The 17809-nt window shown below is 33.5% G+C and overlaps 1 protein-coding gene and 1 long non-coding RNA gene across 2 annotated transcripts; one reads left to right on the plus strand and one right to left on the minus strand.

Moving 5' to 3' along the window:
* Positions 1 to 6929: 6929 nt before the first annotated feature.
* Positions 6930 to 9848, minus strand: LOC122277737. Its single transcript, XR_006229104.1, has 4 exons — positions 9497 to 9848; positions 9268 to 9360; positions 7982 to 8237; positions 6930 to 7330 (listed from the first exon to the last, which is right to left on the minus strand). It is a non-coding gene; the product is annotated as an uncharacterized LOC122277737 (long non-coding RNA).
* A 3093-nt stretch (positions 9849 to 12941) lies between these two features.
* LOC122275136 (aldehyde oxidase GLOX-like) lies at positions 12942 to 15161 on the plus strand. The gene has a single exon (XM_043084096.1). The coding sequence runs from the start codon at positions 13225 to 13227 to the stop codon at positions 14836 to 14838; it is 1614 nt and encodes a 537-aa protein (XP_042940030.1). The 5' UTR covers positions 12942 to 13224; the 3' UTR covers positions 14839 to 15161.
* Positions 15162 to 17809: the final 2648 nt, after the last annotated feature.

Consider the following 17809-nt stretch of genomic DNA (forward strand, 5'->3'; position numbering starts at 1 on the left):
AAGAAGTGGAGAAATCTTTTGCTTGAGAGATCTATAGACTCGAGACAGAGACAGAGACAGAGACAGTGAGAGAGAAAGAGGGCGCGCCCGGGTTTAGCGTCGTTCGACGGAACGGTGTTTCAGTGATGCTACAGTCTTTCCTTACTGCAGGCCCCGTACAGTGCAAGCTTTCCCATCTTCCATATGCACAATGGCTCCCCGTCCCGCCCCCACTCGCCTCATTCGACGCTCCCTTTGAATATCTCTCACGTACATGCCTGCTCAATAAATGCCTTCAGCTAACTCTCGCACGCTTAACAGACATGTACAATTTGATAGACATGGATGTCCTCAAATACAGTACTCAACATAAATAGCTGTCGAGCCATGTACGCTCTATCTTTCATAAAATGCTGCTGTTGATACTTTAGATCGGTATATTTTCAGGATTTTTTTTAAAGACTTTCTAATATCACTTCCTTTTAATGTAAGAAAATGATAGGATCAGAACTCTGTTACTAATTTATCATCTTTTATATTTATTTTTCTTTTAATTTTTTATTTTATTTAAAGATTAAGATGGTGATTATTTATAAAATAATATATTTTTTTAATAATTAAAGATGTTAAAAAATATTTGAAAAAAAAAATAATAATAAATCGATAATAACAAGTAACCTATCACTGCCTTTAAAGTTATCGAACGCACAGGACTGTTATTGCGTCAGCAGTTGAGTGAAGGGGGAGTTCTCATACACAGGACTATACTATTGTCGTCACTGTTAAAAATGAAAAACCTTTACTCAATTAATAAAAAGCTTCTGCAACTGCATGTCCTTCTGCTTGAACAAGTACTTTCTCCTCACGTTTTAACCGTTGGATATTCCTCGAACTTCGTATTCAAACCTGAAATGCTGTTGCTGTCAGTATTGGCGGCCCCCCTTGTGCCTGCAGCTCCTCACCACCTATAGACATTATTGCCAGATAGATGGTACTGGTAGGGCTCTTAGGACATTGACGTTTGTATTTCCATGGCCCATGTACTTTTCTATCTGTTTTCTCTTCATTTCCCACCAAAATATCCATCTGATCTAAAGTTTTCTGTAGCTTTAAATTACAGGTCATTTTACTCCTCCTTTTAAAAAATTCTAAACATAATTTTATACACTATACATTATATATTTGTTAATCTTTTTATCAAATATTTAATAAATAAATAATAAATAAATAAAATTTAATTAATTTATAAAAAAACTTAAAAAGATTTTAAAAAAATAAAAATATATAATATATAGACTTATGTGTAATAATACTTATTTTCTTTTTTATGAAAGGAGTAGCAAGAAGAGAAATCTTGAGAGTTAAGTATTTATGATTTTTTACCATGATTAAATATTGATTTTAGGTATTTATTTATAATATAAAAATATTCGAACCACACAAAATAATTAAACAATATCATTATATAAATTAATATAATTTAATATAATTTATCATATTATAAAATTATTTTTATTATAAAACATATCTAAATCACATGAAATTATATGTGAGATTATTTTTATATAATTTTTTTTATAATTGTAACACTCATTTTTATAATAAAATTTTATAAAGATAAGAGAAAACATCTAATGGTTACCAACTTACCAAATAATCACTTAATTAAATTTATAATCAAATCAAATTGTTAATTTGATATTTTTTTAATTAATTTTATGACCAAATCAAGTTATATGATAGGATACTAATATATATAATCAGATTCTTGATTTAATATTATCTTTAACATGGTAATAGTCAAAAAATTTGAATTACTCTCTAAAATATATATATATAAATATATATATATTTTGAATAGCCCTCTAACATTTATAGTTTGGTATACATTAAATCTTATATTTGAATTTGAATATGGATTCATTTAAACTATAGAATTAGTATTCACTAAATCTTTTAATGGGGCTAAAGTCTAAAATATGACTTAAAACCGATTTAAATGAGAGTCTATAGCTTTTTGTGCCCCTCCTATTCGATTCCAAACGAGTGGGTTGCTGCTACAATCATGCCCACATTAAAAAGCTACCTTGACCAGTCGTACCTCCTTTTTTTTTTTTTTTTTTCAATTATAACACCATATTGTAAATAATTTTATATATTAATTAATTAAGTGTATAATTACCTGAACATTTATCAATTTAATATGAATTCATATAATTAAAAATTATAAAATTTAAAATAAAAATAATAATTCTTATTAAAACAGTCATACTTATCTTACCAGTACTTTGCGTTAATAAGATATCATACTTTAGAGCATTCTCATTAGATTATCTAAATGCAAATGTACAATTTGCATAATATGACATGATTTTACAATTAGCTATTTCATTCAAAATTTATTTCTACGTTGGATTATCTATTTATTAGTCAAAATAATAATAAAATATTATAAATTTAATAATTTTTTAAAATTTTTTTATTAATTTTTTTTCCTAAATTAAGAGCTTATATGAAAATAAATTATTATTTTTTATTAAATAAAATGGAGAAAGAATGAGAATGAGGAGGGAGAATAGAGGGAAGAGAGAGAGTGTATAAATATATTATTTTTTATTTATTTAGATGTGAAATAGTAACAATTAAATTTGATTGTAAACCTTAATTTTACTGTAGCTAAAAGTAAAAAATTTTAAAGTTAGATAATCTAATGTAGAGTATTTTCAAATCTTATTAACTAAATTTCTCATTAGATTTGCATTTACATAATCCAATAAAAATGCTATAAGATTTCGTGTAACGTTCTCTATGCTTGAGAGGCGCGCTGTACATAAATTACTAATAGAAAAATTGGATATCATTTCTAGGAATTAAGTAGAATATTCTTAGTATTAATTTGGAGAAAATGATGGAAAAGGAAAAAGAAAGCCCTACTACTATTACTACTACTGATCTACCAAAGAATCTTGCTATAGCTAATCACTCTCTAATCACGTAAATGAGAAGAAATCATGTCATTATCAACAAGACAAAGACAGCAATAATACTACAATCATGCAAGACTTTTTTTTGGTAATTAGGTGTGATTAGAAGGCAATTTGGCTCTTTTCATTGAAAATGGAGCAAAAGAAACAAGAAAAATAAAAAATAAACCCAAAAATAAATAAAACGATTGGTCCTTAATTGATAATATGAGATTGTTTGTAATCGCTTTTGATATCTAGACAAGATTACAGCAGGCAGTATTTCATTTAATGCAATGTTTTGAAGGCTCCTTGCTTCTTCTTGGCTACAATTGGCTTGCAATTGGAAAAAATGGGCAACCGTGCATTATTGCCAGAACCAGGCAAAACAAAAAGATACATCCTTTGAAGTAGAAACCTCTGTCTTTTCTTTGTTGGGCTTTCTAAAGTCCTTAGGCCTGCTAGGAGGCCCACAATCAATCCAATAGCTAGCATGCATGGTTGAATTGGGCAATCAAATAGCAGAAGTCGCTCACATGATCTTGTTCCCGTCGATCGACAAGTCTATAGCTAGGACAGCATTAGCATGGTTGGTTCTTACTAATATCCCATTATAATCCCAAAATGTCTCTTAGTGGCCTTAGGTGCTATCTGATAATGAACCAATTATAAACATAGAAAGCATGCACGCTCCCCATGTTTGGATTGAGAAAAAGAAAAACCATTTGACATTATCCCCCAAGTATCATTTATCGTTGATTTTATACTGTTCATTCATTGCACTGTCTATTGATTAGTACATGTGGACCATTTCATTAGTTTAGATGTTGGCCCAAATGTTATATACTGATCCATTGAGATCATGGTTTGGAGAATCAAACAATTCTTTGGTCTCTTTTTATTGGCTCTATATGCTTATCAAGGTCCATACTCGACCCATTGTTGGGCTGTCAACCTTTCCTCGGCTTGTTATTTCAGACTAAAATTTTTCACTAAGTTGTGTTTGGTTGTTATTTAGAGTGAGCACAACTCATCTTAAACTAATTATTTGATATATTTAAATATATATTTCAATCTATTTATATTCAAATATATCTTAATAGAATTTATAAAATATTACTATTCATATATCAATTCAAATTATTTGAGATTACCTCTGCTTAGCTATTTAAGTGTCTTGTCTTAATTATTTCTTTTGCCAATTTGATTGTCTCTTGTCGTAAATCTACTCTCTCATAGGTACACTCGATGAAGGACAAAACAAGATTATAGAAAAAAATAAAAAAATTGAATGTGGTTCGAAAATATGCATATATTTATAGAATTTACACGTATTATTGTCCAATCTATTTCTTTTTGAATTTTTCAAACGATGTTATTAATTTCATAGTAACATATTAAAAAAGTACATTCTTCTTATCTTCAATATTTATCAGGTTATACGACGAAAATCTTAAGTTCTATTTTTTTGCAACGTTCGCTCAAGTGGAAATGTCAAATGCACATCGAGTGGAGTGTCGAGTGTGCATTGAGTGAACTTTCTGTTTGGTTTTTGCTCAAGTGTCGATTCAAGTGAACTGATCTCTGCCTGGGCTTCACTTGAGCCCACTGTCGAGTGAAACTCAAGCAAACTTTCTGTTTGATCTTCGCTCAAACTGAACGTTGAGCAGAGTAACGAATTCTTATCGAGTCGGATCACCAAGTTGGGCCACCACAACAATAAATCAGGCTCCACAAACCCAACATTTCATATATTTATTCCATCGTATGTTCGGGTAACGTTCACATAAATGGTTAGTGTTGAACAGGGAGACAAGGGAGGCTTTAAAGTAGTGATTTCATTCTCTATCAGCAACACTAGCAGCGAGGCTTCAACTACTGTTAAGAGTCGGCCTCATTCTATATATGAGCCGACTTGAGCTGCCCAAACCTTACCCAAACATCCAGACTGTATCACTTTTTAGATTGCTTTACAGTTTACACGCATCGCTTTGATCCCAATTAATTATATAAGTTTCCAGCAAAGTCCAACCATACGAAATTGACACCAACTTTAAATTATAAACAGAATCATGTCGAAGCTGCTAGACTGCTGATAAGTAATTAGATAATCCTCCCAAGTCCTACCATAGAAATATGATATATAGATTAATGGCATCCTTTGCATGCATCCGAAGAGACAATAATCCATGGGTTTTGTTGTGTTATGATTACCAAAAAGCTCCGTCCCTAGTTGTCGATCGAAGCTTAATTTTAATCCAAAGACCAGCTCATAACATGGGACACGTACCTAATTTGCTATGAAATCATGTCTATGGATGATCGATCATCCATCACTTCATCTATATATGCCCAATTCATGTTGAGAAAATATATATAATAGTTTATATATATCTACTTTATACTTGAAGAGCCTATCGGTGGATGAGCAGTGCATTTTGTTTGAAGTGTGAAAATTACATTTTTACACTTTTTTTTTTTCTTTTGTTTCGGGTGTTGCTAGGTGCTTTTACGATTTTTTGGTTTTTTTCTCTTTTCAGCCAACTGGGCTTACAACTTGCTCTATGGGAATTTTTTGAGTAATATTATTTTGTTTGCTATTTTTTCATTTTTATTCTTTCTTCATTTTATATTGTTATTGTAACTTATACTCGATTTTGTAAACTAAAAAGTACGTACGTAGACATCTACATTTTAAATCAATCTTATCCAATTTAAATAGGTATATTTATTTTAAAAAAAATTTGAATTTAATGTCAAACATGCATATTCAACGTCTTTACTAGTGTAAAAATTAAGTGTGCTTGCTTAATGCATTTCATTGGCCAGTTATTGTCCTGATTGGGATCTACCACAATTCTGCGTAGACATGAAGTTGAGAATGGTTTGGAGTCAAGATCTTCCGACACAATTTAAGATGGTTTGAAGTTAGGATGCCATGTCCACTTTTAGGTAGCATTGGCTAACGAGTAGTCTCACTTGATTGGATATTTTTGTCTTTTTTGTTATTTTGAAAGCTGTGAGTTACTTTATGCCTCATATTTGTCCCATTTTTCTTCGTTGGATTGCTTGATGATGATTTGCCTCAAAGTGCTCTAACATGTATATATTAATCTGTTATTACTTTTTTGTTTGTATTGTTTACTATCTTTTAAATATGATTTCTATTGGTTGTGTTGCTATTGTAAATATTAAAATCTTAAATACTCCATGTGCTTATGATGAAGTTGCCACATATTTATTCACTACAACATTTATGTATTTTTGCGGCATTTTTCATCGCAGCTAATCATAGAAATTTCACCGCTAATAACAATTGGTGTCCATTGTGTTTCGCTGCTAGATGGCCGGTAGTACTCCGTCTCAAAAGAGTTTAAACAGCGCACGCATTAAGCATCGCAAATGAGAAGTTATTCGTGTCAATTTTGTACGCCGTAAGAAATCATTGATCATAGACGCAAAAACTCATATCAACTGTCGTAAATCGCAACAATGACGTCGATTTGGCTCGCCGGTAAAAATTTAATTGCGCTACAAATTGTTTATTTCTAGCGTCGTGGCCTCTACGTCTCCAATGAGAGGATAATCCTCGTGCTATTTGCGTCCCATTCTATTAGACACAATAGTAATTTACGGCGACAGTGCTTTCACCTATAATATTTTTTGCAACCCAAATAGATAATAAATTCGCAGCCAAAGAGGATAGAGAGGTCGCAAAGGTCAACAAATTTTTTTACGTCCATAATATTTTTATTGCAACTATGTTTTTCGCCATGAATGTTTTTGCACTGATTTAATACTGGTCACAAATGCTTTCTGGGTTGCAAATATAAAATAAATTCGCAGCAAAAGAGGATAACAAAGTCGCAAATATCTATAAACTTTTTTACGTCCATAATACTTTTATTGCAACTGTGTTTTTCCACCGTGAATGATCTTGCACTGATTTTTTTCATAAGCCAACCTATTCGTGGTCTCAAACAGAAATACGCATCTTCCAACTAATTACAATGGTATCATTTATATTCCAACCATAGAACAATGCACTGAAAGCTGTCATAGTTTTGATGTACCATAGATTTGATCTCTCTTCATCCACTACCAGTGATTTACCAATCACTCTATTACATATAATAGCAGGAAGGAAACATCATCTATACCCAAATTAGCAACTTCTTACTACTCAGGCACATATGAGGCAATAGTTTTTGGACATTTAATACAAGGCAACTATAATATGTATAAATATGCAAACAGTGTACCCTAGCAGACAACATTTGAGTGCTTTCTGTCATGGAACCATCAGTATCCCTTTGCCCCAGAACCAGATGTTTGCCATCTATCGTAGTTTCACCCATCAGCTCTCATCTTGCCCTGTCCAGTTTTTCCTGCATCCAAATAGGTATGTTAGTAGAGTTAAATAATTCAAGTAATATCAATTTACAACAAACTACATCCATGGGTTAAATTCCTTTTTAACTAAACATGTACCTGAGGTGAACAGATTTTGTTTTGGGAACCTTTTTTTGATGTCAAATTTTGTTTGGGGAACCTAAACCATCACAGGTGAGTTTACCCTGCTCATACCACTTAAGAAAGAATTGTAAAACATTCATTTTTAACTAAACATGTACCTGAGGTGAACAGATTTTATTTGGGGAACCTAAACCATCACAGGTGAGTTTACCCTGCTCATACCACTTAAGAAAGAATTGTAAAACCTGGTCGTTTTATGGTAACCCCCAAACTGCATCCTCAATCCATATATCATTGAATTACTTAAAAATAATCCTATAACAACATATTTGTAATGTCTACCGTCTAAATTTACACATGCCATTCCGAACTACCCATTCTGATCATAAGCGTATGTATTAACTAAAATTACTTCATAACTAACATTATGAAGTAAGATCAACTAACCCCATACTTCAAATGGATTATAAAAACAAAAATTACCCTCTCTGTAAGCAATTTGAATCCCTTTAGGAAATTAATTTTCAATTTGATTTTCCATTTGGAACTTATGGTTTTCTTACATGGTTCTTGATCTCTGGTTGAGTGGATTGTGTATTTGTAATAAAAGTTGGATTGTGACTTGTACGGGAAATTTCTGGGCTTTGTCTCAGATAGGAATTTTCTGCATGCCGCCTGGATCTATCATACCACTTCATAATCATCCTGGAATGACTGTGTTAAGCAAGCTTCTTTATGGCTCGCTACATGTGAGATCATATGATTGGCTTGATATGCCTGGGTCCGCAGATCAATCTCAAGGTGCCCATCTTCATTAACCTTAACATTTTTCAAGATCACATCATGCTTTGTGATGGTGATTTATACTGATATTCCAACTTTTGCAGCTCTTGAATGTAATATGTAAATAAATACATAGAAGGTCAAAAGATTATGGTCTGGTTTTTAAGCAAATAGCAGAGTTGGGAATGAAATATAGATAATCTTGATATATTTTTTAAATTGATCACATTTGCATTAATCCTGACATGATTCATTTTCTCCATATGACTCTTGACATGCAAATTACTCCTTTCTTATTGCTTTCTCCAGCCTATTGACTGTATAAGATGCATTCCCTTTGCTCAATATGGAGGGTAGTTTCTGATGATTCCAGACATGAGTAGTCATGTATGAAGACTGCTAAATTTTTCATTGCCTAAATCACTGCAGACAGAATGCCACTATGATCTAGCCGTCATATATTCTAATCAAGGCAGATAAAAAACTTTGCATTACTATATATAATTCGGATAAAGTGAAATTCTAATTTTCTGACTTTCTAATTTGAATTGAATTAGCTTACATCGACCATTCCATGACTTATAACCCCCTTCTCCCAAGTAAAAAAAGAAAAAAGAAAAAAAAAGAAACAAACGAGAGATCTATCAGGATTGTTATCATGAACATTGTAGATGGAGATGTGCAGTAATGTAGGTAAAAAAAAAACACTTTTTGAGATAGATGGACATGGTCACTTATTTTACAAGTGTTGTTGTTTAGTAAAATGCTCAATAATTTCAGGTAAAACAAAATTAAACAGAGCAAAATGAGGAAAGAAATAAATCTGCTTCACCCATGGGAAGTGTACAAATAAATAGCACGGAATCTGAAAATATTCATCTAATTAATGGAAATAACTAAACCAAAAATACCACAATAAACTGCAAGAAACACGTCAAATATTCGAACAAGGGCAAGAGGTACAGAGAGGGCTGAAAATCACCGACTTAATTTATCCCAGAAAACATCTCGAAGAGTATATAAAATGCATTTTCTATAGATGAGTGGCTGAAATTTATATATATACCTAATTGTTGCGGCAGCAGGATTATGGATTGTAGAAATTCTTAACCAGAGTTAAAGGTGAATCTCCCAATTTTCCAATGTTGTTTGATCTGTGCTGCAAATAGAGAGATAGAGAGAGGTCGAGAGGGTCAAACCATTACGGAGAGAGAGAGAGAGAGAGAGAGAGAGAGAGAGAGAGAGAGAGAGAGAGAGAGAGAGAGAGAGAGAGAGAGAGAGAGAGAGACAAATACCTGCTGGGTGAGGCGGTGACGCAGCGGCCTGGGAAGAGGCGGCGTCGGGGGCTTTGTGTTTTTCAGCTGCAGATGTGTAGGGCATCGGGCTGGGAGAGAGGGAAAACAGGGGATTAAATAATTCACATGTTTTTACGGCGAGAACATCCGCTGCAACAGATAACACGCTGAAGCAAATTATTTGTTGCGTCGCATTAATGTCGCGGTAATAAACTCAAGACCTGCCTTAAAAATTTCAAATGCATTTCGCGGTCAATTTTCCAGCGGCGAAATTATTGCCGCCGCAAAAGATCACCTATAGCGTCATTATATTGGTCGCCGTAAGACACTGGACTACACATGATTCTTGCGTCAAAGGCATAGAACGCCGGAAAAAAATCAGCCGCAAAAACCGTGATATGTTGTAGTGATTGTTAAGATAAAGAATTAACAATGTCATTAAAAATTCATTGTAACTGGATTTCTCCTTGTAGCACTTTGTATCACACATCCTCTAGAGGTTTTTGTAACACTTTGCTTATACTTAGATGTTTATGGCGCAATTCTTGTACGTAGTAGATTGTCAATGGCTTCTAATGCGAAGTTTATATCAAATTTCTTTCACGTATCATGTCAATATTTTAGATATTGGAATAGTGATATAATTATGATAAATTGCGGATATATGGAGCTTAGCACATGTGACATGCCTTGCACGTGTAGTCCCCACTCGAGGTCACTTCTAAGACACCAGAGGTAGAAAGTATATATGAATTAAGCCTGTCAATGGTTTTGATCTATATAAGTAGAAAGTTCATTATATTCAAGATTATATTACATAGCTGATTTCTTAAGTCCACTAGGGTTTATATATGATATGCATCTAGAACTTCATATTTGTCCATATAAAAAATAAAGCACTTTCAACAGATCAGCACACGTGGCTTGCTCGTGGAGTATACCTAGTATATATATACACACACAACATTTATAAATATTTAAATGAATTTTATATTATAGAGTTCACTTTATATATTTATTTTCTCACCTTTATAAATGATAAAATTCGGACTAAAATATGGGTTTCGAATCTCAATATATATAAGGAAAATTCTTTACACCATATTATAATTTCACTTACATCACACTAAGTAAGATGTGTCATATTTATTACTATTAAATGATCATTTAATGTATACTTTTTTATCATCAAATGACGATAAATGCGCCACATTATATACAATAAATTGTAAGTGAGATAATATTACCATATATAGCATTACTTTTATATATATATATATATATATATATATATAGAGGCGCACACACTTGTTTAAAGAGGGAGACTATCTTTATATAAAAACCATGTTTTCCAATTGGCCAAAAATGGGTATGTGGTGATCATGATTCAGTGAACACAAATGAGTTGTAAGCATTAGGAAAGATTAGTTGAAAGGTTGGTTTCAACTTCCACGTTCTTTTTGGAAATATATATAATAAAATTTATGAAATTTTAAGATATATGCCGTTTTACGCTATCTTCGATATCATCCAATAAATGAAGACATGGAGCGTTTTATGGTCCATACGTTCAAATTTTGTTGTGAAGGTAACGCCCACCATGGGAAGCAGAAAAGACAGAACGCACGTGGTGTGACGTGTCCCCACTTTAATTCTTTGCTTACAACACCCACATTCCCTACGACTAGAGGACACCGTGATCCTCAAATTGATCACAAATGGAAAACGTGTCATTACACCCCTCACAGTGTCCCACACCCATGAAGAGATAATATCATAATACCCCTTCTCTCGTTAGAACCAATATTTGGGACGCCATCCCCTCCCATGCATGGACGCCCTGATGCATGGTATTGTAAAATGGTAATGCTATAAATCCTAAAACCATAGGACTGGTTGATCACTCAGTAATACCCCACTCGACCTCTAGACTCTGTATCGATGCATGCTGCAATTGACCATTCTAAGGGTTCGTTTGTGATCACAAGAGTTATCAAGTACTTTTAGATATTTATTTCTTAAATATTATTATTTTAATTTTTTTATTATAATTTTTTCCAATTTTCAAACAAAATACAAAAAATAATATTACTTTTTTAAATTTCAAAAAAAAAAAAATATTAAAAAATTAGATTCAAACAATTTTTTTTATCTTTATAATATTTTTATTTAATTTTTTCTTTCATTTTTTTTTTAAATTTAATAAAATATCTTAATTCAAATTATTTTACTATTATTCACAAAAATACTGATATATTCTAACTAGGAGCGGGTGACCCTTATCATCTGATCACATGGGGTGGATCTCTGACCACCACTTTTAAACCACATATACTTATAGGTGCTCCAAGAGAGTTTTGGTTCTTCATATGAATTAAGCATTAATTGTAAATTGTATCATTATAAAAACAGGTTAGTACTACTTTCAGTTCAATCCCGTTTAATTATAAACCCAAATTATGCACTACTATTACATTTTCGTTATATTATGTTGATGTTATATTGCTCATTAAGGAAAAATAGGTCAAAAGGTTAATCTATGAATTATGTAATGTTATATTAATTGGGTTCATGCCCCTGGCACTTTCCAATGTTAATTAATTCCACTGCTCCTCCCTCCGGCCATTACAAAGATCAAATCCATTGTGTATATATCACTACAAGAAAAATGGTCTTTTACGACCAATTTAATGCAACGAAAAGACTATTAGCAACCAAAATTGGTTGCTAATAGTCTTTTCGTTGCATTAAATTGGTCGTAAAAGACCATTTTTCTTGTAGTGTATCTACCATGCATTTGGGAGTTCATCAAGCATATTAATTTAGCTGTAAAATCAAAGTTTGACAATATATATTAATTGAAAAGTATTAATTAAAGTTAATAAAAATCTCATAAATTTACATGGATTCATATGATATGTTGTTAGATCTATTTTATAATAAAAATCACTTTATAATTTACGTATCGTATCAAACTATATCAGTTTGTGAGTCTACTTTTATACGATCTCTTTGTGGCTAAAGTATTCCTGTAAATCCTAAGGCAACTCAAGAGAGATATGAAAATTAAGAAAAATGATATTTGCAGTTGCACACTCCCTTAAAAAAAAGAAGAGTAAATATAGAATTTATATGAAAAAAAAATTATATTTGTAATAACGAAGTGTTCAATTACTATGCACTCCTTTTGAAAAAAGGATGAATAAATATGAAATTTACGTAAAAAAAAAATACTTTTTAATAATAGACACTAATTTCTTTTAAAACAAATACCCTAGGCTTACATAACTTATGAATATATCTAACGTTACTTTTATTAAAAATTAATGCACACATACCTCACACAACAATATTTGACTGCATTCACAAAAAACCGTTTGCCTGCATTCATAAAATTGTTAAAACGAATGGTGGTCAGGATCAAATGAATTCTACCGTCCTTAATGCCCAGATATGGCAGAGGATCTGGATCCACGTACAACCCTGATCAGTGGCCATGCCAAGTTGCCATTGAATTTTTACATCTCTTTACCTGCACCAGGTCGACACAGAATAGTCCATCGATCATGTCTCCGAGTCTCCTATCAACGGTGTACATTCAATTCCAACTTTTGTCTGTCTTTACCCCATTCAATATCTCTGCAATTTCTTTTTAAGTAGAATTAGCTTCTTCACATTGCAGCTTAATTCACTTCCATAGTCCCCCTATCACCACACCCTGTAAACTTATGGATTCTCTTCTTTTGCAATGGGTTTGCTTGGTCTTCATAGTTACGAGTGCGCTGTGCGGTGTATTTGCATGGCCGAACGATCTCCCCGGCTCGTGGGAGCTCCTGGTGGCCGACGCCGGCATTGCCTCCATGCACACTGCCGTCACACATCACAACACCGTGGTCCTTCTCGATCGAGCCAACATCGGCCCCTCCCACATAATCCTTCCCCGGGGCCATTGCAGGTTTGATGGCCACGACGCAGTTCTCAAACAAGACTGCTACAGCCACTCCGTCGTCCTTGACCTACAAACCAACAGAATTCGTCCCTTGATGATCCTCACCGACACTTGGTGCTCCTCAGGCCAGTTCCTCCCGGACGGTACGCTGTTATCGACGGGTGGGGACATGGACGGGTTCAAGAAGATCCGAATGTTCAAACCATGCAAGGCGGACGGGTTCTGCGACTGGGACGAGCTAAAAGACGTAGAATTGGCGGAGGGGCGGTGGTACGCAACGAACCAGATACTACCGGACGGTTCCGTGATAATTGTCGGTGGGAGAGCGACGAACACGATCGAATATTTTCCGCCGAGAAAAGGAGCCGTTTTTTTGCCATTCCTTGCGGACGTAGAGGATAAGCAGATGGACAATCTATACCCTTACGTCCATCTACTTCCCAGCGGTCACATTTTCATCTTCGCTAACGACAGGGCGGTCTTGTATGATCACGATATTGACAAAATTGTCAGAGATTTTCCACCTTTGCCCGGTGGCCCACGGAACTACCCATCAGCGGGCTCATCAGTGATGCTGGCCCTCCAAGGGGATTACTCGATGGCTGTGATTGTGGTGTGCGGTGGTGCACAGTTCGGTGCGTTTCTGCAGAAGAGTACGGACGCCCCGGCTCACGGTAGCTGCGGCCGCATTGTGGCGACTGAGCCCCACCCCGTTTGGCAAATGGAAGATATGCCATTCGGGCGGATAATGGGGGACATGGTTATGCTTCCCACCGGTGAGGTTTTGATTATCAATGGAGCTCAGGCAGGGTCTCAAGGGTTCGAGATGGCCACCAACCCTTGTCTTCACCCGGTTCTTTACCGCCCCGATCAACCCGTCGGGTTACGCTTCATGACGTTGAACCCGGGAATTGTTCCCAGATTGTACCACTCCACCGCGAACCTGTTACCGGACGGGAGGGTTTTACTTGCGGGAAGCAATCCGCATTACTTCTACAGATTCAAAGCCAAATTTCCGACCGAATTACGAATTGAAGCATTTTCGCCGGAATACTTGTCGGCGGACCGCGCTAATCTCCGACCGGAGATCCATGGAATTCCCGAAACAATACGTTACGGGGAGGTTTTCGAAGTCTCGGTGTCGGTTCCGTTGCCGGTGGTGGGGATAGTGGAGGTCAATTTCGGAAGCGCGCCTTTTGCAACGCATTCATTTTCTCAGGGTCAAAGGCTGGTGAAATTAGCCGTTACAAGCGCGGTTCCTAACGGTAACCTTTATAAAATTGGGTGCACGGCGCCGCCAAATGGGATGGTTGCTCCGCCGGGTTATTACATGGCCTTTGCCGTCAACCAAGGTGTGCCAAGCATCGCCCGCTGGGTACAGGTCGTTGACTAATATTTTGGAAATTTGATATTAACTCTTTTAAGTTTTTAAATGCGATATCAGATAATTGAAAAGCAAGTAAAAATAATAAATAATTTTTCTAATTATTTGATATCACATCTAAAATATGATAAAAATTTAAGAATTGTATATTTTTAACCTTTATTATACTTTTTCTTATTTTCCTTTGTAAATTAGGTAATTTTCGAAAAAAACCAAGCAAAACATGTGGCAAAGAAGAAGAGGTGTTGATGATATAGATCATAATGGCTAAGGTTTTAGTGTTTGTGTATGTAAGATATAAATTATGTAAGTCTTTTTCTTCATGTTTATTTATTTTAATTGTCAGTTTTGTTTGAAAAAATTTGATTGTAAGAGATTTTATATATTAATACGCGCATTTATCTAATGTGATTGGTCAGAAAGTCAGATTTTAATAAAAATTATGTCAATTTAAATTTTAAATATAAAGACAATATCATTAATACGTAGATCGGTATGCAAGTTTACTTATACATGATAAAACTCTTCCTATATATTGGAGAAAAAGACTTATATTAAGGAAAATTCTATGTGCAGTCATTTTTGCGAATTTCTTTGTGCACTCCAGTGATATGATTGGTTGTGTATTAAAAAAAAAATAATCCAGCCAATCATATCAGTAGAGTGTGCAGGGAATACGTAAAAATGACTGTATGTAACATTACTCTTATATTAATGTCAAATGCTCACCATATTCAAGAGCTTCAAGTTCCTAATTTAAAGGAGAATTGACAAGACGACGTGATAAATATGGGACTATCCAATGTAGAATACATGCAGCTGTGGTCAAGAGAACGTAAGTTATTGGTCCATTAGCTAAAGGAAAGAAAGAACCCCTTTTTGTCTTCTCAAAGCAAATGAAGTAGCTGGTTTCTTTGAATCAAGATTCTATTTTTTTGAATTAAAATTAAAAATTTTAAAAATCATACTAAAAAATGCGATTCATATCATGTATGTTATAGAATTAATTTATCTTAGTATAAGTTATAACATTTGATATATCGTATAATTTTTAATTTTAAGAGATAAAATATTAAAACTAATATAATATAAAATTTTAATATTAAACGTGAACATTAATATTAAAAACCTACTTTTGATATATATATATATATATATATTAAGGATAAATAAATTTTATTAAATTATAATATATATATATATTTTTATAAATAAGTTTCTACATATTTGATCATATGTACTCAATATTATATTAGTATCTTTCTTTACTATATAAAAGGTGTATAAAATATAGTCTAAATTCAATGTTATAAAAGGTGTGTAGTCTAACCTATATAAACTATAGTTAAATTCAATATTATATTAGTATCTTTCTTTACTTTAAAAAACTTTATGAAACTTTTATCATTAAAATTACATTAATAAAATTGAACCAAAATCGATAAAACTAGTAATTTCGGTTTGGATAATAAGTTGGTTTGATATCAATTGTTAAATTTTTCAGCATTGGAATCCCAACTCTTATTTTTCTATTCTTGCTTTCGATGCAATTGCTATTTTTTTTTTCCCAAAGAAGGAAAGTATGCCAATCAGCACCACCCTTTCTTTTTTGAGTAAACTGTACTTTCATTCCGTATCAACGCATGCCTATACAACTTCTATCATATATGACTCTGCTATACACTTCTCTTGGACAGTCGTCCATCCTGACTTTTTCTATCTCACTAGACATGCCTAGTTTTGACAAATAATGAGCTGCATTATTTCCCTTCCTATTAATGTATTGAATCATATTGAATCAACTACCCCTACAAAGCCTTCTTTACATCCTCAATTAACTAAGAGCACTAACATTAGCTTTATAAAAAGTCAATACATCTTTAAATTTTGATAAATTTACTTAAAATAAACTTGCATTAGAGCCATCAAATAGGTCTTTGAGAAGTTTTGAGTTACAATATTTGTTATTCTTCCTTTAAATTTGAAGGTCTACTATTCCACTTTCAAACTAATATTTTATTCTAATTTTAATAGGCAATAGTTTTATTTTATTTAAGTACCAAACTAAACTATTAATGTCCATATGGTTAGTATAATTACAAAATATGAAGAAAAAAAATTAAAAATATTATTATTAAAAAAATAATATAATATTATTATTTTGATTAATCTAATGAATAATTCAATGTGAAATTATAGATGTGAAATTATTTAGATTTATGAAAAATTTATACTTTTCATCAAATTTTAAAGATGAATTTGATGAGTCCAATGCTAGCGCTTTGACCATACCAACTCCAACACTCATCCTTGTTGTTTACAACTCTTACCACTCTTAAAGCATCACCTTTAAAAATTGCCTCACCTACATTCAACTTAGTACAAACTTGCATTGCTATTCATAGGGCCATTGTTTCTGCATTCACTAGGTGAGCCATCCCTTCTTGACAAGAGCACAAATCCAGCTGCACCTCCCCATTAACATCCCTCATTATGATCCTAGCCCCCATCTTTTTTGACTTTGAATAAAAAGCGGCATCCCAATTTAGCTTAATTGCACTACCCTTAGGGGGTTGCCATAGGATAACCCTCTATTTTGATACACCTGCATCTTTATCTGCTATTTAACTATTCTGAGTTAACTGCAACTCCACCAGGCTAGTTTTTGCTTGCATAACCACCTTTTTTGGACTAGAAAAAGTATCTTCAAATATAAGCTTGTTTCATCTATGCCATAAACTCCTCATGATGAGAGCCACTAGTTTCAGATCCTCTTGATTTAGCCTCTGAGTCATCAACTCCCACACCTTCTTTAGATCCTCTGCTGTACTGGACCACTTTTGTATTGGATTCCTAGGTTTAGCCCACACATCTGAAGTGGCAGGACACTTCCACAAAACATGAAAATGTGTCACTTTTTCTCTTGCACATTTAGGGCAGAGAGGATCTTAAATAACTCTTCTCTTCCTTAAATTCTCTC

This window comes from Carya illinoinensis, chromosome 9 (genome assembly GCF_018687715.1).
Source record: "Carya illinoinensis cultivar Pawnee chromosome 9, C.illinoinensisPawnee_v1, whole genome shotgun sequence".
In the NCBI taxonomy this organism is placed as follows: domain Eukaryota; kingdom Viridiplantae; phylum Streptophyta; class Magnoliopsida; order Fagales; family Juglandaceae; genus Carya; species Carya illinoinensis.